The sequence below is a fragment of the Grampus griseus genome (assembly GCF_964374135.1).
Source record: "Grampus griseus genome assembly, chromosome: 12".
Classification (NCBI taxonomy): Eukaryota; Metazoa; Chordata; class Mammalia; order Artiodactyla; family Delphinidae; genus Grampus; species Grampus griseus.
Genome location: NC_139006.1, coordinates 31,470,430 through 31,493,213, shown reverse-complemented (window position 1 = coordinate 31,493,213; position 22,784 = coordinate 31,470,430). Strand labels below are relative to the sequence as shown.

At 41.1% G+C, this 22,784-nt stretch overlaps 1 protein-coding gene across 1 annotated transcript in view; it reads right to left on the bottom strand.

The window, feature by feature from the left end:
• The window catches only part of LAMA1 (laminin subunit alpha 1), a gene marked incomplete at both ends in the record, with an annotated part of 159,632 nt that overhangs the window by 22,832 nt on the left and 114,016 nt on the right, over positions 1–22,784 (bottom strand). The window contains 17 exons of the mRNA XM_082667870.1: positions 1,645–1,815; positions 2,011–2,125; positions 4,487–4,628; positions 5,115–5,259; positions 5,906–6,056; positions 9,165–9,289; positions 10,046–10,196; positions 11,016–11,149; positions 12,135–12,278; positions 13,623–13,777; positions 14,083–14,265; positions 15,756–15,872; positions 17,681–17,774; positions 18,279–18,414; positions 20,355–20,518; positions 20,635–20,751; positions 21,149–21,359. Coding sequence (XP_082523996.1) covers positions 1,645–1,815; positions 2,011–2,125; positions 4,487–4,628; positions 5,115–5,259; positions 5,906–6,056; positions 9,165–9,289; positions 10,046–10,196; positions 11,016–11,149; positions 12,135–12,278; positions 13,623–13,777; positions 14,083–14,265; positions 15,756–15,872; positions 17,681–17,774; positions 18,279–18,414; positions 20,355–20,518; positions 20,635–20,751; positions 21,149–21,359 — 2,455 coding nt within the window. The remainder of the gene's footprint in view (positions 1–1,644; positions 1,816–2,010; positions 2,126–4,486; positions 4,629–5,114; positions 5,260–5,905; positions 6,057–9,164; positions 9,290–10,045; positions 10,197–11,015; positions 11,150–12,134; positions 12,279–13,622; positions 13,778–14,082; positions 14,266–15,755; positions 15,873–17,680; positions 17,775–18,278; positions 18,415–20,354; positions 20,519–20,634; positions 20,752–21,148; positions 21,360–22,784) is intronic.

The window sequence follows — 22,784 nt, the reverse complement described above, 5'->3', positions numbered from 1 at the left end:
CACTGGCAGGCGGACTCTCAACCACTGCGCCACCAGGGAAGCCCATCTCTTATCTTTTTTGATGGTTGCCATTCTCAGAGGTGTGAGATGAAATCTCACTGTGGGATCTATTCCTTTTTTAAAAATGTAGGTAGTTTCTAACTTTTTATTACCATACGTAATGAACATTTAACTGTTTTTTGTTTTTTTTTTTTTTGCCTGTGAAATTTTTCTAAGATTTCTAAAGGTGGGATTAAAGAGTTGAAGGTTTGAAAATGTTTAAAGCTCTTAACACTCTTTTGCCACAATGAGAGAGGTCCACCAGCAGAACTGGAATGGGAGTGTTTCACAAGGTCTTGCCAGCACTGGATGACACCGTTCCTTTTTGCTGACTTAGTAGCAAACTTTGATTTATAAGAGGTCCTATTAAGATTGGTGGAGAAAAACAGTTTGATAGTTCCTCAAGAAGTTAAACATAGAATTCCCATATGACCCAGCAATTCCACCCATAGGTATATACCCAAAAGAATTGAAAACAGGTACTCTAACAAATACTTGTATGCAGATGTTCGTAGCAGCATTATTCACAATAGTCAAAAGGTAGAAACAACCCCAAACGTCCATCAATGAACTAATAAATTATGCTCTGTATACAGTGGGATACCATTCAGCCATGAAAAAGAAGGACGTGCTGATACATGCTACAATGTGGGTGGACCTCGAAAGCATGCTAAGTAAAAGACAGAATATCACTCATATGAGTCCACTTATATGAAATATACAGAATAGGTAAATTCATTCCTAGATACAGAAAGAAGACTGGTGGTTACCAGGGTTCGGGGAGGGGGTGAATGGGGAGTGACTGCTTAACAGGCATAGGCTTCTCTTTTGGGTGATGAAGATGTTTTGGAACTTGATAGAGAAAGTGGCCTCACAACATTATGAAAGCACTAAGTGCCACTGACTGTTTCACCTAAAAATGGTTACTTTTATTTTATGTAAATTTCATCTCAACTTAAAAAAAGGAAAAAAGATTGGTGGAGCCCATAAACCAATCTGTCCTTGTCAGACCTTCACTCAGTGTCTTGTGAGGTATCTGGGGTCTACAGACTGGTGTTCCAGGTCAGGCTCTGAAATAACGGGTGTGTGATCTTGTGCAGGTTAGCCAGGCTCTCTGAATCCATTTCTCCCTCAGCAAAATACAGGAAGCAGCATTCACCCTGAAGTGTGGCTGTAATAATTATACAGCAATGTCTGTAAAATACCTTGCACAGTAGAGAACAGTACTCTGAATTGTAGCTGCATGGCTTCTACTTCATTAATACATTAGTATTCTGTGAATCTCTTCAAATTACATAATATATAAAGTTCAAGCAGACGAAATGTAAATATCACCTATCCTATAAGAATCCTAGGTAGACAGCAAGGATCTTTCTTCTCAATGGCTAAACAAGGAAGATGGATTATGCAACACAAAGAGACCGCTGATTCGTAAGGGAAAGACATTCAGCAATAATCACTTTTGCTTATTAAAAACGCACACCCATTAACAACCAGGCACACATGTTGTAGAATACATGTTATGACTAAGTCATCTTCCATCCAGTGTTTCCTGAAGTCATTTCCTTCCTGAGCTCCTGGCTTGAGAGCCTTTGAGCCACTCACCTTGTGGGCCTGCCGGTGACCTTGCTTCTCCCCATGCTGGCCCAGGGCAGCCAGGATGATGCCGCTGCTGTTCCTGGTGGCAAATGTTGCCAACAATTCCGAATCTGGTGACAAGGACTTGGGTGGCAATTCAACGTAGCCGCCTCTCAAGAAGCTAACGCTTCGGACAGGCTGGTCACAAAGGAGAGGAGAAAGCACCATGAGGCCCACCCGCATGCTGAACCTCCCACCCTGGAGGCTGCTGCCGTTTTCCCCACCACCTCTTTTCTGTTCACACCCCTGGTTTAGATCCTGTTGCCTTATTATGTTAGTAAATCAGTGGGCATTTATAGAAACTCATCCCAATATTAATAAAACACTTCCCACCTCCAGTATACAGCCTTTTCTCACTCCGTAGGAATTTCTGAGTAAATCAAAGGTCGATCTAGATATTTCCAGGTTTTTGATACAGCCCACGTAGCTTTTGCTGGTGACACCTTTCCTGTAGGGAAGGGCAAGAGAACAACAGCAACAAAATTGGATTTTATAACTCCAGTTTTGAAAGAAGAAATAAAAATGGACCTACAAATAAGAAAGATCTCTTTCCTTGTGTCATTCTCATAAATGTCTAGGTCTCCCTCTAACAAGACTACTGATGGTGAGAATTCAGGTCAAACATGTACTCTCCTTAGGACTAAAGAAAGGGATTGAATTTATGAGGCTGATTACCTAGATGGCTACCTAGATAAAAGCATGCTTAATATTTTAAGGGAAACTATTATAGTCAGTACCATTTAGATATACTCACTAAAACAGAGGCTAATTATAAGAGAGACAGTGCACTGCCATAAGGAAATTATAGCATTTAGATTTCAATTCAGTCTCCGTGTAGAGCAAACATTCACCTCCCACGGGGGCAAGCGTGGGCAATGTGATTTCCCAGGATCTCGGTTAGAGACAGCATCGGCTCTTGTCCATACCACATATTCATGAACTTCCTCCTGAAGGAAATAACTGCATTTGGTGAAGTCTGGGATTATCCAGAACCCTTATTTCTTTGATACTAAGCCAATTCCATATTTTTATTAACAGAAATCGCCACTCTGCTGGGTGAGGTGAGCTTCAGTGTACTCAGGCTAACATTTCCAAATGATGGAGACTACTGAACATCTCCCAGTTACACCCTGAAGCATCAGCTAGTGACAGGAGAACTGTGCAGGAACATGGCTTCTTGCTACATGTCATATCTCACTTTTTCTCTGTGCTATGCAATGAGCTGTCGGCCATTAAGAAACCACATGATTTAGGGCAAATTTCAACCTTTCCGAATCTCAGTTTCTTCCATTGTAAATGAGGAGACTGGCCCCGATGACACCCGAGACCCATCTATCATGAAAGTCTGTGATTTGAGATGTCTTCCTAGTAAAGGGACTCTGTCCTTTTCTCCAGGGTCTATGCTGTGTACCATTTAGGTAAAGAACAAATGAATTACAACACAGCTTGTAACCTCAGAAACATCCCCAATGCCACTGTGTTAGGAATGACATCTGTAATCAGGGATTAAGGGAGAGGCTTCCAGTCCTGGCTCTGCCTTGGCAGAGGGGTAAGACCTGGGACAAGCGACCAACTCCACTGAAGTTTTGGGACATTTATTTCCAAGACCCTGAAGGTGGGTGACTGTGGTTGTAAACTATGTTCCTTGGAACTTTCACACATTTCTGGCAGAGAAGGGGGTGTGTCAGGAAGTGGATTCTGGGCTGCTCAACCCATAGCAACTGGAGTGGCTGCACTTCTGTATAAGAACCCGGCTTGAAGATGAGGTACTGCTACAAATATACATTTGAAAACCACGGGGCTGAGTGACTCGGTTTGGACATTTGGTGATTCCACTCCCTGGAAGCTAGGCTGCCTTGACTGTTGGCCGTATATGCCTTTTTTATAATGGTGTGAAACTTAGAGCTTACTTTGTCCCCAGTCCAAAATTACAAAACTGAGGACAGTAAACTACAGAAAGTTTATGAAATTATTAAAGTCACAAAGCTAAACAAGAACAAGAATCAGTGCATCTCTCCTCTGCTACCTTTAATCCAACTTGCTGATGCTGGTCTTTAAACTTTCACATACATTATTCATTCTAATCACCAAAAGGGGAATCCAGATAAGTCTGCAGAAAGCATGATTCCTTTCTTTTTGTCACCAAAAAGATTCTACCACTCTAGAATGTCTGGACAAGAGAGTGACGTGTGATGGAAAGTGGGTCTCCAAATATTGCACAGTAACAATTTTTAGATGTTTTATAGGCAATAAACAGAAAATCATAAGTTCTATTGCAGAAGGCTTTCTTTACTTCCCAATTATATGGCATACTAATCAAAACAGAACGTTATAGGTTAAATGGTGTTTCCCCACCTCGACCAAAAGATTTTGAAATCCTAACCCCCAGTACCTGTGAATGTGACCTTATTTGAAAATAGGGTCTTTACAGTTGTAATCAAGTTAAGGTGAGGTCAGTACGGTAGGTCCTAATCCAGTATGACTGGTATCTTTATAAAAAGGGGAAATTTGGACACTGAGAGACACACACAGAGGGAAGACAGCGTGTCCACACAGATAAAGAATGCCACCTACAAGCTGAGCAATGCCTGAAGCTACCAGAAGCTCAGAGAGAAGCATGGAACAGATTCTTTCTCACAATCCTCAGAAGGAAGTGGCCCTGCTGACACCTGATTTTGGAACTGTAGCCTCCAGAACTGTGAGAGAACACATTTCTGTTGTTTAGGCTGCCCAGTCTGTGGAACTTTGTTACGGAAACTAAGGCAGTTGGTAATTAGGGACATGAAAATTCTGCAATGTGATATCATACCTTACAACTCTTGACCTAGGTAATCCACCCACATAAATTGGATCCTTATCTAGACGATTGAGGTCAGAAGATGCTCCTGGAGTTTCCCCTTGCTTGGTTTCTTTGTAGCTGGTGTTATATGCATCAATAACTGCTAGGAGTCCTAGAGAAGATCAAGAGGAATAGACAAGAAAATGAGTCATTTTCTACAATAAAGTAAACACAGACGTCTAACAAAGGTCATTTACAAAGACATATTCTTTTACATTCTGCAAATTTGACCAGGGGATGTTCTTGACTGTTAAAAGACAAATGAAAACCCTCTTTACAAAAGTCAATAAATCCAGAATATACATGCTAAATGGTAGCAGTATGTGTGTCAAAGAAAACAGAATCAATTTTATCCTTGACTCCAATTCAGCATTTAACGTTAAATAATGCATTTGGAAACCATAGACAGAGAATTAGAATATTCCTCCAGCAAAATGTGAATCCTGGTGCTCAGTATTCCAAAGAAAACAATGGCTTTTGATTAGAATATCATTTAAGCATACCTAGAAAGCTAAAGTAAAAAAAGACTGCTGACCTTGGAAAGATTTCTATTCCTATGAGGGCGGCCGGCATTCCGTCCGTCTACCTGTGCATTTACCTTGCTTTCTGTTTCGCTGGAAGGCAATTTTGTACCAGGTTCCATTATTATAGCGTCTGTCAGTAGTAAGAGCAAGAGGCCCAGAACCCAGGTCAACTGTAACTCTAACTCTGCCGTCGACCAAGTCGATGGATAAAAAGTCTTTCTGTAATAAAGAAAAGTTACCCAAGGCTCCATTATTATCACAATATTTCCTTTCTCTTCAAGTCAGGGATGGCGGAAACCTCCTACAGTCAAACTAAGAAAACAGGATCTGGCCCAACAGTCCAAAATTAAAAGTGTCCACAAAGGCTTTCTAGAATAATATACAGACATATGTCAGATAAACTCATGGTCATCAAAATCTACAATGCAGGAAGAGAAGTGGAATCTCTATTTTTTTCATTTAGATTGACAACTGGGCCAATCCTAAAAATAAAACTAGAAGATTGAGAAAAATCAGCAGCACTTAAGATAAAAATAAGAACATGAACTTCCTGCAATGGAATTCAAATAAGGTGGTCAGAGTGAGTAAAACAAGACGTCTTATTCAAGCTCAAAATTTAATAATAAATGTTCAACTGATATTTATAATGATAGGAAGCTATTTTCTACTTGATATGCTTCTATACTTTCCAAACATTCTTCAGTAATTTTGTACTGACAAATCATTTAAAAAGGGGGACTGATATGGCATATATACGTATATATTATCCTAGCATGTGCTCATAAAACAATCATCAAACATAAATATCCTCATAGCAATCCAACTGTATACACACAGTAGGGTGCAGGGCCCCACAGACTCTTACGGTGCCATTTGAAGCCAGGTAGAGAAGCAGCCCATTAGGTGAAAAGGTACTAAAAAGCATAATTATCTGCGTCACAGTAGCCCGGAGCATCTTCTCCACGACAGAATACCCACTCCCATCAAAATGGAAGGAAGCACCTTCATTTTGGGGGCTGCAAGGACAGAAGGTGAAATACAATCCGTTCTTAGGAAGGCAGTTAAATAGAATACATGATACTTCTACTGAGTTCTTCCTCACAAAAGTCGTGATAGAGCATTTATTTCCATAATTTGATAACAAGTGTAAGTCATAATATCTTAAAATATGCTCCCCATGAGATCATGCGAGACAAGCACCCAGTTGCCTTGTAAGGAAATGAAAGTTAACATGGGCAGTGTTCACTGTAGTAAAAAGAAATTCCCTCAAAGGATGGATTACTGCTATAAATAGTTCTACTTAGTGACTAGATTTTCATTTGTTCTAATTCTCTTAATGTGACTTTGATGTCCCTTAATGTCTAGTTTCCTTTAATGTCCTTTCTTAATTCCAGCACTTTCAGAATAAATTTTTTACTGGCATGTATCACCTTATGCTCGTTTTTAACTAATTCAACTAAACTGGACTAATGATGGAAAACAAATATGTACCAATGTGCCAAAAGGATCAGTTTGCAAAAATATCATTGACAAAAAAGAATCTCAAAAATCTGCAGGATAAGCTTACAGCAGTTACATACCATGGACCCCAGCACTTCTTAGGTAAGTGTTTTCCAGTTTTCCCAACGTCTCAAAAAGCTGACTTGATTCACTCTTCAGGTACAAAGTACTTAGAACATATTCTTATGTTCAAAAAGTACTTTTCTGGAACGTCATAGGGCTCGAAAGTGAATTAGATTAGGGTGTTTTGGGGTAAGAATTTGCATTTTTCCCAGCTGAAGGTGCAATAACCACTCTGTGTCACATCTCCAAGCAGGAACAGAATAACCCAACAGTGAAATTGTTTCCATTAACAAAACAAAATGTAGCAGTGCTTTGTAAAACCTGAGGTTTCAAATTTATAGCTTTCTACAGTCCTGCTTTTTCTAAAAATTTCCGTCTTGAGATCTCTTATAAGGAAGTATAACTTTAAGGAAATGCACTCTGCATAAACAAACTGTGGCCTAATTCTCAATTATTTAATCCTTAAAACTTTGGCCTCCTAGAAGCATGTCCCATTGCTTTATCTTTTGGCAACCGGTTTCATGTAGCTAAGGACACACACTCCAGAACCAGATTGCTAGGGTTCAAATCCCAGCTCCCCAACTTACTAGCTGTGTAACCTCAGAGAAGTTACCTAACCCCTCTGTGTCTCATTTCCTTCATTTGTAAAATAGGGGTAACACTAGAACCTCTCTGGAAGAGCTATACATGATTTAATACATGTAAAGTTCTTTAAACGGTGCCTGGTACATAGCAAATGTTCACTCTGGTTTAGCTCTGAGAATTGTACTGTGTTCAGAGGTCCTAGTGGGGTCCCATTTTGCCTATTAAAAGCTGAGCCTCAAAGATTAAGTTCTTGCCCAAGAACACACACAAGAAGATGCAAAGCCAGGTTTCAAACGAAATTCCAGAAATCCGTCTGCCCTCTCCCTCCCCAGAACTCAGGAGTTCTCTGTTCTCAGGAAGGTTGAGTCTTTGCTTCTGGCTTCTCTCCTTCAGCAGGGCCTGCCCCAGTCAGGTGGCCACCAAGAGGGATGAATGCAAAGGAAATGATGACTGAATGCGATTCTCCTGAGAAGGCTCACATCCCTCGGGTCAGCGGCACATTTCTGGGGCTTGTCCCCTGTGGGTCAGACTTCCATTCTATAACCATGAGGCCCATATGCCTTTCCCCAGCTGGGCCTCAGGAAGGCAGCTCCAGGCCCCTGCCTGGGTAAGAGGCCGGGACAAATGACAAAGGGTCTGCCACAGCACTTCATGGCTGGCTCTCCTCCAGCGCCCAGCATTTATGGGAGGCCGGGGGGAGCGCTGCGGTCGGGAGGACCGGGCAGACGCCCTCCCTCCCAGCTCTCAGCCCCGTGACCCTGGAAGAATGACTAGACTGCTCTGATCCAAGCTGGCACCCATGAGATGGGGACCTGTCAGACTCCGTGCAGCTGTCCCGTGAGTGAGGAGGCATCACTCGGGCCCCACGCCCAGGATGCTCTACCTACCAACGCCCCTACAGCGCAGAGCTCTTTTTTATGTTACCACAAAAAAGTATTTTAGGTAATTTTCCGTAGACCATGAGACATTGAAGGAGATAAGCTTGGGTGACTGATGTTGCCATCACCAGTACCGAGCAGAGGGCCCAGAAACAGATGACTGTCCGGTCAAGGTCAGCCATGCAGCCAATGCTCTATTGCAACAGCCTCTCAAAACTAACACAAGAATAAAGGCCTGGGCTTCCCTGGTGGTGCACTGGTTGAGAGTCCGCCTGCCGATGCAGGGGACACGGGTTCGTGCCCCGGTCTGGGAGGATCCCACATGCCGCAGAGCGGCTGTGCCCGTGAGCCATGGCCGCTGAGCCTGCGTGTCCGGAGCCTGTGCTCTGCAACGGGAGAGGCCACAACAGTGAGAGGCCCGCGTACCGCAAAAAAAAAAAAAAGAATAAAGGCCTGTTGACTAAATGGAAGTTTTTTACCCATATTTAGATGTGAACTGTTAGAATCAATGGTTTATTTTATACTATCCTTGAAGGATCTGAGAGATTGTTCATAATTATAAACATATGCTGACACCATGTTAAGAGAAGTGTAAGTATATTCAAAGAAGAATAAAAAAAAATCAGTTAGCTTACTTGGTAATATAAATCAAAGTTAAAGATAAATGATTATATTAAGAAAAAAAGTTTTTAAATCTAAAGGACATCAATGGACCATGCTAATGATTTAATAATGGAAAATTACACACAAAGGTAAAAAGCGCAATGAATTCTAATTACTGGCCCGCTCAAATGGATTCCGTTGCTAGAAGTAGTTTATTAACTCACTGAGCTAAAGTTTTTGGCTAGTAGGTAGGGGCACTTATCTAAAATGAAGACAGTTTTAATCCATTTACAAATGTAGACATAAAGCACCTGTTTGTGTCTACTTCAGCACTTGCGAAGTATGTTCTATGGAACATAAACAGCTCTGGAATGCTCCTTTTTAAAAAGAGATCAGGGTCAAATGAGTTTGGGAAATGCTGCAACTCTAACCTCCTCCCGGGACACTGTTACCGTGCATGTTAGCATCTTATGTGTTACTCATGGGGCACGTTACCTTCCAAAGCAGCCGTGGCACTTTCCCTCCCTTTCAATATAGTTCCATAGGCCAATCGACTGTCCATTCAAGAAGGCCTCTCCCATGCAGCCTTTAAAATGAGTAACCTTCACAGCAGGAGACTTCTAATGTAAACAAACAAACAAACATAATCCAAGTATATTTGTTGAAAAGAAATATATTCTCTAAGTGCACAAAACTCCTCCTTGGGAGCTCAAATCTAACAGATCCAAATTTTGAGAAAACAACATCCAGGAAAATGACCAGTCTGTAATCACTGAACTTCCTTCCAATTATGAATTGGAATCCTAGAATCAACACAGCAGGACAAGATCTCAAAGGTCAGGTCAGTTACTAGGGTCACTGGAGAGAAGGCCCTTTAACTAATGAGGAAAGAGACCCAGAGAATGTGGTCAGTGGTGAGGGCCTGCCGGGAACTGGGACCCTTACTCTCATTTCAGAGCACTGAACCAAGTCCAGGTGAGTGAACTTTATTGGGTGAGAGGGTAACTGGTGTAATAAAATATACGATGGGCTCCTTTGCTAACTGCTAATTAGTATTAGTCCACCACTAGAGTCAGAATAGAGATAAAGGGAGTTTACAGAAATTCATGTGGAATATTGAGTTTCCTCTTTTATTATTGGGGGAAAAAACCAAATAATAAAATGAACCACTGGCTTCTTTTCCATTATGCTATCTATTAAGCATGATCCTTTACAAAACCAACCCAACTCTGCAGATGAACTGTCCTTAAACAAAATAACAGAAGCAGGAAAATCTTCATCTGCCTAGAATATTTTCAAAAATTTAAACATATTCATTTTCTACGTTGGTAAAATCAGCCAATCAGCACTGTTAAGATGAACGTTCAGAAGGTTACCTTGATCTGTCCTCCAAGCCCTCCAACAAACATTAGTGTTGAATTGTTTACATCCAGAACATTAGCTGTTCCAGGGGATTTACTTGTTTTTGGTGGTGGCTTTTGAGATGCGCTCATTTCCTTTACACTCACCGAACCAATGTTTCCAAACCTAAGGGTCACAGAATTGCAAAAAGAGCACCTGCAGAATTGCAAGTTGGTCCACATACACACACATCTGTTTCACACACAGCCTCCACCTGCTTCTGCCCATGTCTCCAACTGGTCTCCCTGCTTCCAGTCTTGCCCATCCTGCCCCTAGTTTGCACTCCAAAATCTTGTGGAGTATTTCTTCTTAAAACATAAATTCCATCATGTTACCTCCTTGCTTAAAATAGTTTCAGATAATGAACTAAATATATTTGGAACGGTCTACTGCCTTTATCATTACCCTATTTTTTCAAATAACAAAGTAAAAATCAGAAATTTCCAATAACACACCATCACCAACCAACTGTGATATTACAGAAAAGTGAAAAGAAAGCTATACCTACAGCCACTTAACAGCAGTTGCCTCTGGAGAGGGGCTTTAAAAGGAAGAATTTTGCTTCGTGCCTGAATTTTGAGAAAACGCATCCCCCACTTGTACCCTCATCTTCTGTCCCACTTGTACCACTGCCAGCCACGTGGCATCTCCACCACGCTGCACTTTACTCCCCTCTGCTGGGGCGCAAACATTTTACTGGGTTGGCTGCCTCAGACTTGGACCTAACATTCTAAAGGCAACATAAACTTTTAACTTTTTTCTTCTGATTGTTGGTTTTGCTAACAAACTTTATTTCTTCTGTAATAATGAAAAAAATTATTTCTATAATCTAAACCAAGTATCCTTTCACTGACTTCCCAGAAATTTCGAAGACAGTTATATGATGTTACAAACATGTAATTACTTATAAGATGCGAGATGCTCAGAGAGAACTTTCTCTGCTACCTGGTTACATAGATACTGTGCCATTTGCTGTCATCAATCGGGAAGTCTGGAAATTCCAAACGTGTGGACCCGGAGCCCAAATCCCAGAGGAAGGCCACTTTCCCTCGCCGCATCTCCACTGCCAGGAAGTCAGCCTGGGGTGCAGGGCATGAGTTGGGATGAGTTCACACGCCAGACTGTGTGCATGACCACCAAAACACTTTAAAAGATGATTCTTACAGCATTTTCTCTACTTTAAAAATTTTTTTTAAGTAGAAAACAAAAAAGATCGTCTTTTGTCTTTAAATGCTCCCCTCCCTGGAGCTGGAGCATGACCTGGAGTATTGGTACTGGAGATGGTGGCCACCGTTGGCCATCAGTGCCCACCACCCTTGCCCAGCATAGCCCTCCATGAAGCCTCCCATGAAGTTCTCCAAGAAAACTTGCTGGGGGTTACCAGCCTCTACCGGGGTCATGAGGGGAGGCATTGCACTTGTTTGTTTGCCTGGTCTGAGAAGGCAATGCACGAACGTGAGATGTACAGCGAGACAGGAGCCATGAAATCGTACATCACGGACTGACCTGTGCTTTGCACCTTGTATCTTAAGAAGACATCTCGATGGCATTTGCGCTTGCTAATATTTTCTGCCCTAACGTACCCAAGGGCTCTGACCTGTTCCCAATGACACAGTCAAATGAATCAGTAGTCTTCCATAGGGGACATGCCCTCTGGGAACCCTGGGAGTCTCGCTGGGTGGAATAGCCTGGGGGGAAGCTTGGCAATTCTGATATGCCCCTTGTGGTGCACACCTCCACTCCTGGTAACAGCGGCCAATGTCCACAGACCCAAAGCATAACTCCGTGGCTTCGGAGGTCACAGGAGACATTAAGAAAAGCTCTGTCCCACAGCTCACAGTTAAGATGGCAGAGGGAGGTACTTTTCATAAATGCCATTCTTCTCCTCACGGGCATTCAGTTCTGTAGTTTGATTATTTTTAATCTAATGTTACCAGTTTAGCAAAAGATTAGTTCTCATAGAAGAATTAGTGATTTCACAAAGGCCCTATTTTTTTTTAACCGATTCAGAGAATATACTCTGTCCCTAAGAGACTCAGCGTTGCTTTTGCGGGTCATACTCACACTGATGCTACTCCCCAGGTAGAAGAGAAGGTTGTCAGGTTCGCTTGTCTTCACATTTAGTGTTAAGCTGTTATAGTTGGTAGAAGAAATCTGAGGCTGGTAGGCCCGGATACAGTCTCTGTCTGCAGACACAGCAACTTTGATCTGTAGAAGGAAAACGGAAGTGTCCCTAAGTGCCTAAAAATCATGTAGGGCCACACGGTGGCAGCACGCCTGGCGCTGAACGGTGCTATTCTGTTCCAGATCGTCACTGCTAGCAGGTTTCCTCTCTGGATGATGCACAATGCTTCGTGTCTCACAAGGTGAAAGTCAGATGATGCTGAAACTTATTTTATTTGGTAAAATATTTTAATGTGGAAAAGTCAGTCAGGTTTTAAAAGGGAATTTTATGTTGGGAACTCTATCATGTGAGATTTAATTCCTTAAAGACAAGGAGCTTATCCAAATCACCTTGGAATCTTATACCTGACACAGGACATTTGATGATCATGTATGGAATAAATGGAGGGTTGATCTACTTACTCAGCAAATATTTATAGAGCAATTATTTCACTTACATATTTCTCTGATAAGTAACTACTTGCATATAATCCTTGTATTAACCTTCAAGATTATAAGTTTACATTAACCAGAGCACTTGGAACCATCCATCGGGTTTACATTTATTTGGTGACTGGAACTAAAACAGATGGAAACCAGAGCTCTTGTAAACCTACAGCCCTTTTCCCAAAGTGAAGTCACTCAGGGATCAAAGAATCCAGAACTCCTTTTTCTTGGCTAGAAACTTCAGGAAGATACTCTTTAGACCAGAGGTCACATCTATTGTCTACAGGTCCCCAGGATCAAGACAAATGATATTCTCTCAAGTTTTATTTCCCTGAAATGCCCCTCCTTTGGCGCACAGCCAATGCCATGTGCCGAGGATGACCAGGAAGCAGTCTCTCAAATTGTGTGTTTTATGCAGTTAGTGACCTGGATTTGTGCAGCATTCATGCAGTTCAAGCTGTTTTGTCAGAATCACAGAGAGGAGGCCCACACTGTATGAACCTTCTGAAGAGTACTTGGATTATGAACACAAAGTTGGTAAAATGATGGAAATAGCACCATACGCAACCAGTGAGACTTACAGGGATGCTGACGCTCAGGCCTAATGTGTTCTGCACCATCTAGCTAATTGGTACAGATCTATAAATCTAGGCCACGATGATAAATGTCCATAAGGACACAGAGATCTCTTTGCTAACAACATTCTGAAACACATCGAAAAAAGCAAGACTCAAAGAAAATGAGACTAATTAAATAGACTTAAATATACTTAGGTAAATATATATAAAACACGGCTTTAAATATACTTGGAGACAAGGCTGTGAGGAATCAGGGGTTACTGAGAGCTGGTTAGTAGAAAGTGTGGCCGAAGGCCCTTTGCACAGGAGGCCTCTGGGACTTGCAGTTCCAGGAGCCTCAGCTGCAGGGGTGCTGGGCACTCACAGACGCTGCTTGCTTCCGGGCCTGGCTGATCAGCAGTTTGATTTCTGATAGGTTTCTGCTCAGGTTCTCTTCTAACATCTTCAAAGGCTTCAGCCGATCAAATAAAAGGTTCGCTTGTGTTTCCACATCTTTGACTTTTCTTCCAGCCAACAAAGCTAAAATATGAGGTGGCGAGAAAGTTGGCAGGAGGGAGGAAACGAGAGAAATGAATTGGTCATTATTAATGCACTGGATAAACCAGAATATCTTAATAATCAAATCCTTGGCATTTTGGTAAATATATGAAAAATGCACCAGCACAAGGCATCAAGGCCCCTCTCTTTTTGTAAGTGCAAATCCAGATGTTGGTGCATTTTTATTTTTTAGGACTGCTGTTTGTGAACAAGGCACCACTGTGGCCTTGGCAAACTCAAACGGCTCGACGCAGACTTTCCTAATGGGAGGGGAGACCACGACCTACTGGTCACTGAGGAGTCACGGAGGAGTTCTTCTGTTTCTCGTAACGTGGCATTAACCCTGGACAGGTCAGTGGACGTATTCAACAGCTTCTGGCCCAATCCCACGACATTCTTTAGAGTGCTCGTAGCGCTCTGATTTGCAGATGTGGCCAGCTCTTTGATTTTGGCGCCTTTGTCTCTGACACCTGAAATAAATTTATACGTAAGCATGCACTCTGGTGGTTATACACAGAGAAAACCAAAAACCCACAACAAATGTAATTTCACATAGACACATGTTACAGAATTTTCTGCTGGTTGTTGAACACAAAAGGGGGCTTCTGTTTTTAATGGCCAATATTAAGGCTGCATATCATACGCTCTACTGCTTCCTTTTATGGATGAACGAAATATTTTTGATGACAACCCTCTGTATTGAAATATGATTTCAGTACACAATGAGATGCCATGTGCTCAGCGTCTTCCATGTTAATAATCTAAACTTCTTTCTTTGGTCCCTTTCCTATCACTCCCTTCTCATGGTCATTAACGCCATCTCCAAATCATTCTGCGTCTAGATAAGAAGGTTTGGGAATTTAAATCTGTAAGTGACATGAAGTATCCTAGGCTAGAGGAAGTGTACCTGCCCACAACATCAACTGGCTGCTGGAAATAACAGTGCAGTAAAAACTAAACGGTCACTAAAGATAAAGTGGAATTCAGTTATTCTAGAAAATCTGGGGGATGGGTTTTTTTAAAGGCACTCGTATTCATTTTTAAAGTGTTTAATCACAAACGGGGCAAAGATTAACACTAGAAGAAGCTGGATGAAGGGTATGCAGGTGTTCTTTTTTTACTCTTCTTGCAACTTTTTGGCAAGTTGGAAATTGCTTCCAAATAAAAAGTTATTTTTGAGTGCTTGATCAACATACACCATGTATCCTTAAAAACAGATAAATAAGAGCAAAAGAAATTTCCATATCAGAAAATGTTCCATTGATTTAAGTCAGTCCAAAGCGCCGCAAGTCCAGCTCCCCACGGTAACTTTCATGCTTATAAGATGAACCAGCAGACGGAAGAACTTTGGAGATGTTTGGCTATCTTATAAGACTTTTAAAATAATCTTATAAAAAAAAGAAAAGGTTGAAGGAGTGTAAAATAAATCACTGCAGCACAACTCGCCTGTTATACTTTTAAAAAGTTAACCTATTAAAAATTTTAATGAACACTGCATTTCCAAACCATCAGTATTCAAGTGATCTATTTTAGAATGCTTATCGCCTCACAAAGGAAGATTTCTTTAATTTCCAAGCAAGAATTCTCTAATTTCCCACATTTGTAATGAATCTAGCATTTCCCCCTAAAGCAGGAACATTCCAGCTTCTTTACCTCCTTGCTTCTTTGAATGGCCCCTCTTTCATCTCAAGCCCATTTTAAAAGTAAGCAATTAATACGGTAGCATAAAGAATCTAAGGCTTTTGTTTTTCAGGTATAATTCTACTACTTCAATGCAGGTGTTCTGATGTTATAAAAAACATAATGATCTTCACTTCCAAACCATATTCCTCTACCAATCTTGGCCTCAATTCGGGTGAGGGGTCTCCATCAGACTTGCGGCAGGTCTTCCTCACACTCATGTGTAAGGGTTTTGCAATGAGAAGATATTAATTAAATCAAGAACCCCCCTTCCACTTACCTTCAGGAATTGCTCTAAGTATCAAAAGTGATTCATTGGTCTGCTTAGTAATTTTATCAGCATTCTCTTGAAATCTCTTTGCAGTATTTTTCAATTCACTCAGTTCCAACGTGATACCTATTCAAAGGGGAAAAAGTGTTCCCTTTTAGGCTAGTCCTAAAAAGTTGCCTAGATGAGAGCTTTATCATTCCTGACCCATCGATAAAATCAGCAGCTTTCTATAGAGACCCCAAATATTGAAAGTTTTTCCAGCAAGACTTACCACCACTCATTATAAAAATTGTGTGTTTTGGGGCTTACTTGATCATCTTTTCTTGTTTCCCTTCGCACTAACATTTCTTCCTAAATTCGTGTCCAATTTAATTAGAGCTCTAGGGTGAAAAGCCGTGTTTAAGTCACTCAGTCTTAATCAGACTTACTAACTTCCTATCCACACCCAAGTCCTGGCCACCTCTGTCCCCTAGGTTGTAAGACCCCAAACATGGGCTCCTGCTCTGGAATCTTCTTCTCAGTCCCCCACCTGCTTCTCAGCCAGGGTCCCTCCCCTACTTTCCTGCTCCCTTCTGACCACCCAATAGGCACTCAACTCGTCCTCCTTCATGTTTGATCAAAGCTGTTGGATCAAAGCTTTTACTTTTAAAATTGCTGTTCATAATACACAATCACATTTGGATTCTGAACACCTGGTTAAAAAATAAATTATTGATAAAATCCACGATGAACATGATGGTTCTGCATAAAATTTTAATTGCCAGAAAGTTCACTATTTTGTGGCCTACAAAACACCTTTAGTTATGTAAACTAAAGCTACCGCCCATCAGCAGCGATGCTAGAGTTTGTGTTTAAAGCTTTATGATTGAGAATTAGGGACTTTTTATATTTTGAGATGAACATAAATTCTAAATTGTGCCACTCACAAAGAAACAAAAAATATGCACCTATCCAAGCCCTTGGCTGTGGAAGGGTCCAGGACTGGACATGGAAGTAGTCTAAGGGGTATGAGCCTTGTTTATGGCCCACCATTTACTCCCATAGGAAAAGACAATATTTTTGTTGTATTAGAGTATATTAAGGTGACAGGTACACTATACGTTATAAAACTTGTATGTTTCTCTTACACAACAGATTCCTCTGCCATTTTGTGTTATGCTTATTGGATAACTCTTACATATGCCAAAACTGCTTACTGAAACTCTTGGGAAAAATGAAACTGCATAGGTATTTTTTTAAATAGATAAATCAATAATGATTTAATTCAGTAATTATTTAATAAGAACCTATCACGAGTCTAACATTACATTAGCCCTATGAAGAAGACACAAGAAGAATCAAACATAATACATCTTGGGCTTCCGTGGTGGCGCAGTGGTTGAGAGTCCACCTGCTGATGCAGGGGACACGGGTTCGTGCCCTGGTCCGGGAAGATCCCGCATGCCACAGAGCGGCTGGGCCCATGAGCCATGGCCGCTAAGCCTGCGCGTCCGGAGCCTATGCTCCGCGGCGGGAGAGGCCACAGCAGTGAGAGGCCCACGTACCGCAAAAAAAAAAAAAAAAAAACCATAATACATCTCTTCAAGAAACTGTGAAACCCTGAGAGATGAATAGAGAAGCACATGAAATCACAGATAACCTGACAAACGCTATGAAGAACAGCCAGGGCTCAGGCACTAAAGCAGCGAGTAGAGATTTTGGTTCTCACGGAAGGATTATCGAGTCTATGGAAGATTGGAGGGGACTGCACATTAAATGAGATATCACTAAAATAAAAATTATATGATGTGTCTATGATAGGAAACTGGAATATTATTGTGACAACGAAATGTTAAGCTTCAAATTGCTCCAGGAAAGATGAATGTTCTGGAAGTATGTTCAGAGATGTGTCCACAATCACTCCGATATCAACACAGTCCAAGCTGGAAACTGACCTCCATGCTTTCTGCTCAGGCTATTGCCTTCTTTTAGAAATTCAGCACTGCGCTGGAGAGCCGCTTTCCCATTAGAAACAAGAGATTCTGAGGCCTGTAAAACAGAACAATTTAAACATAGCAACTGGAGGGCAGGGCGGAGGTGGAGAAAGCAATTCCATTCTATCAGAATAGCCTCCAGTGTAGTTCCAAACAAGGAAGTCAGCGAGATAACAGGCAGGGACAATTTAAACTGTCCTATCTTATGTTTAATATATGTTCCAGTTTGTGGCTGAAGAGAAGGAACACAGCCATTTTTAAATCTATAAACACAAAAACAGCCATTATATGCAGATCTTCACCACAGGTAAGAAAAGCTGTCTCAAGTGGATATCAAGTAGCATTATCATTTTTGTTCTAAGAATTATTTATGACTTAGGAAATGAAAACTTACATCACATGATGACAGAAGCCTTAAACAGATCCCACCAGAAAAAGAATGTTGACAAGCATAGATTTAAGCCACTGCATGTCTGCTCAAGCACCTCATGGCAGGATCGATGCCCCACAGTGCCCAGAAAAGGAAGGCGCACACGGAAGCCCCCAGGGCATTTCTTACCACGCTCGCCTTTCTTTCAGTCCTGAGAGTATCTTTCACCAACTTCTCTGATTCTTCAATCAGGTTCCGGATGTTGGAATGGACATGGGTTGCACTGGTCGCATTTAGGGACACGTGACTAACATTTCCAAGGCCACTGTGAAATCAACATATTTAGAGATGTTATGATCAACTAAATTGAACTACCCCACTATTCTTAAAAGCCTTCCAGTTTCTTCCCCCTTAGAGAATTATCATCAACAAGGAAGACAGGATTTCATGTCAACATGTGGATTCCCCTCAAACTCCAAAAGTAATCTTAAGAAGTGATAACACTAAGAACTGCTGTTTAATTAACACCCAAAGAAGAGATGACTGCTGTGTCCCATCTTTTAAACCATCCATTCTTTGATCTCTGTTCAAACCCCCTGCGTGTGTCTGGGGTGCCGCTGCATGTTTGCATTGGCTGTAATCTCTCCTGCTACGGCATGTGTTAATTTAAAAAAAAACAAAAAAGGCTTTCCTAAGCATATATGAGGATGCTGAATCTTATTCCTCAAATAGTATAGACCGATTTGAGGAAATTCACTAGGGGTTTTGGAGGAGCATCAGATAATATTTCAATCATCTGAACTTTACTCTTGTAAGTGGGCAAATCACTCAAGGAGTTGCCAGCTGGTAATGGTCCAATTTCATCCAGCTCACTCTAGCTTCAAAATGAAATCTGACAATTGACACATCTTTGCCTGCTGAGTAACCTACTTCATTTTCTTCCCGAGGTTATTGAGTTGCGTGATTCCCAAACCAGACACCAGCAGTTATTACTTGTTACTACTTCACTGGCAAAATTCAGTGACTTATAAATAAAAGATAATAATGTTATTTAACTTTACGTATCATACCAAATTACTTTTACTACTCATACTAAGTAATAAAGATTTTGTTGTAGCTATGCCTGTAATCAGAACATTCTTTTGTCTTTTGGGAAACGATGAAAGATGAAGAAAGGAGAAGAAATGAGTATGTAATTCCATTTTCTGATTCCGATGGCAGACACAGGCGGTAGTGCTCAATGCAGCACATAATTTAAGCAATAGTCTATGTTATTCAATACATCGTTTTCAATTGCTTTCATTGTGTGGGCTAATCTTTTATGGCAGCATTCCTCAAACTGGAAAAATATTTATTTTTCTCCTTCCACAAAACACACCCGACACACAGAAACACACATATTCTAGTGTGTCCAGACTTTTTCCACTCATAATTTATAACAGATTCTAAAAGAAATAAATGTACCAACTAACAATATTGTGTAAATCACTGATAAGGCCTAAAACCCCGATTCCCTCATTTGCTGCACATTAGGTCACCTGAGTATCTTAAAAAAAAGGAAAAGTACAGCTCACACCCCACAGTCTTCGGGGGATGGGAGAGAGGCAAGTGGACACAGGCATCAGTATTTTGAAGTTCCCCAGGGTATTGCTGCAACAATTTGGGAACCATTGGCCTAAAGCTGTGCTTCTCATTTAAAGGTATTTCTAACAAGCTGAGGATATATTTGACAAATATCCAAAAATATATGTTAAAATTATGATAGTACAATGGTAGACCTTCAGGTAGTAGAAAGTAATGGAGATGGTATCTTTCAGTAGTTGGAAAATAGATTCCCAACACTTCTAATAGCCCGAGACGGGCAACCACTACCTGCATCCACGCATAAAGCCCGCGGGATCACAAGGTCCAAGAAGACAAGATGTATAAAAATAAATCAATATCTGGTTCTGTCCATAGGCAACCTAACAATAAAGTCCTGAGCACCAGGTAGATACTTAAGGCCTCGATGGCTTGATATCAGAGCATAATATTTGTTTTCATTCCTATCTGGTTCAGTTTGCATTTTTCCATCATACGGTCCTGCTGATGGTCAACCACGTTACCAGACATGGGAGAAAATCCTCCTTGCCATGGAAATAAAAGAGAAGTCTTCATTTTTAGACAAAAAAAGAATTTCACTCAACACTGTGATCAAAATAGCCATGCTTTTTCTCTCTGATCCACAGATCACAACCTGAGAACTCCTGCAAGGTGTGGTCTCACCTGTCCAGAGCACCTGCCAGTCTCTGGAGCTCAGTGGCATGATCCTCCGCTCTGTAGACAAGGTCCAGTGCTCTTCTTTTGGACATCTGCATGACCAGGTCATCTACATGGTGCCTGATTTTGGCAGTCCATAGAAGCAGCTCATCCCGGTGATGCTCTAACTGCTACATAGAGAAATTAACATTGTGACTACATGTGCAACTATTTAACAATGTATCTGAGACGTGGGAAGATTCTTTGGAAACTTTGGGTACTGCAGCTGTGCTGAGTTGGGACTTACTGCTAGAGCCTTTCCTGAAGCATTTGCAGGTGCAGTGGCAGCATCAAGCAGTCCTCTTCCTTCTGCGATTAGCACTGACGTCAAGTTTTGTTCTTCTTGAACACGCAGCTTTTTATCCTGTAGCAAAAATCACCTCTAAGGATGCTTCATAAAAGCAAGTCGGTTTCTGAACCGCGGTGCCTGACACTATGTGCTGAAGTTAGCCTTCGGGGCTCTTTTTTTTTTTGTGTGCGGTACACGGGCCTCTCACTGTTGTGGCCTCTCCCGTTGCAGAGCACAGGCTCCAGACACGCAGGCTCAGCGGCCATGGCTCATGGGCCCAGCCGCTCCGCAGCATGTGGGATCTTCCCGGACCGGGGCACGAACCCGTGTCCCCTGCATCGGCAGGCGGACTCTCAACCACTGCGCCACCAGGGAAGCCCCGGGGCTCAGTTTTTAAGAAGCTAAGACTGGTATCATTTACATGGGAGAATGTGGTACCAGCTCTAATGGAGAGAGAGCTGGTAAGACTCACGCTGAACTCTCGCAGGTTGGCCCTGACAATGAACAGCAGGCGCCTGCTTTCCTGGGTCTTCCTCTCTGCCTCCCTCAGGAGCTCTTCTGCGGCCTGCACTTTACTGCTGTGTCTTGAAAGGAGACTGCTTGCTGCTTCTTTTAACACCTCCAACTCTTGCTGTGGTTTCTGGTAATTTTTCTGAATTTGTGACAATAAATCTTCAGCAGCCCTGGGAAAATAATAGACGGTTCACATGGTAAGAAATGAACAACAAAGCTCGTATCATTGAAATGATAGTGGAAGAAACTTTTTGTTTTATACAGGAGGTTCTTATTAGTTATCCATTTTATACATATTAGTGTATATCTGTCGATCCCAATCTCCCAATTCATCCCACGACCACTCCCCCTGACCCCGATAGTGGAAGAGACTTTTACATAATCGTTCTGAGTTTCTTTGTGACGTCCTAAGTGGTACCTTGTAATCTCTTAAAAAGGGAAACAATTTTTCTAAGACAGCTATTAGTATGGCAGATTTACATTTTATCCTTAATAAACTCTCCTTATTCACAAACTTACTAACGTATTTTAGTAATGGAATTAAAAGAAACCATCTCAGTGAATCTTGATTCAGAAAATTGGGACCATAGTCTGTGAGTGACGGCAACTGAAATCTTTCATTATAATATGGCCAGAAATTGAAAAAAGGAGACTCTTCAGTGATTTGCTCTCAAGTTACCAGTGTATTTATACAACATAAAAGTTTTTCTGCAGCTAGTTAAAAAACAGATTTTATAAAAACTTTCAAATCCAAATTGCCAATAAAGATATAATTTGTACCACTGATAAAAGCAAGCTTTAGGAAATCGAAAGACATTTTCCTCTATTCTTTTGTAAATTGCTATTTCAATCAAACTTAAAGCTCTATAGAATGATACAGTTTTCATACTACAGAACTTTGCAGTGGTTGAATATATCCCATTAACTTCTTGCTTCAATTTGTCAGAAGAACTTTGAAAAATTTCATGGAAAATGCCTTGTAAATCACCCTTAGCTTTCACATATCATCAGATCGCTGGGCTAAACACCACAAAAAACATTTTCCAAAGATACATATTTGAACTCTGACATCATTGAGCATTATCAGGAATTATTTGAACATTCTTATGATTTTTAATGATTATAAAAATGATAGCAAGATGTTGCATTATGATACAGGCAACAAGAACCAAAAAGAGCACATGGGAAACACACAAATAAATCCAATATATTCCTAACATGTGGCCATGAATCTGTCAATTCACATTGTTAAAGAAGGTATCTCTCAAAGAAATTTAAATATAGAGGTCAAGTTTTCATCTATGAAATGAATTTACCACCTAAACTGTGATCAGATGAAATGATATAGTCAGCAGTGACTTGAAAGACTAAAAAGAAAAAACACAAAACCCCTCAGCACTCTTAGCTTCTTCTTGTAAAATTTATTTAGTTAACACAGTAAAACAGTGTTTTTCAAACTGCGTTTCTCCACAACACTAGTGCCGTGAACAGGTAAGCAAGTTCCATGAGAAAGGGTTGCGTGCTGCAGTACATTTAGCTGTGTTCTCCAGGCTCCTTTTGGAGATCCTGAAACATCAGCCTGAAGACTTGTAGTA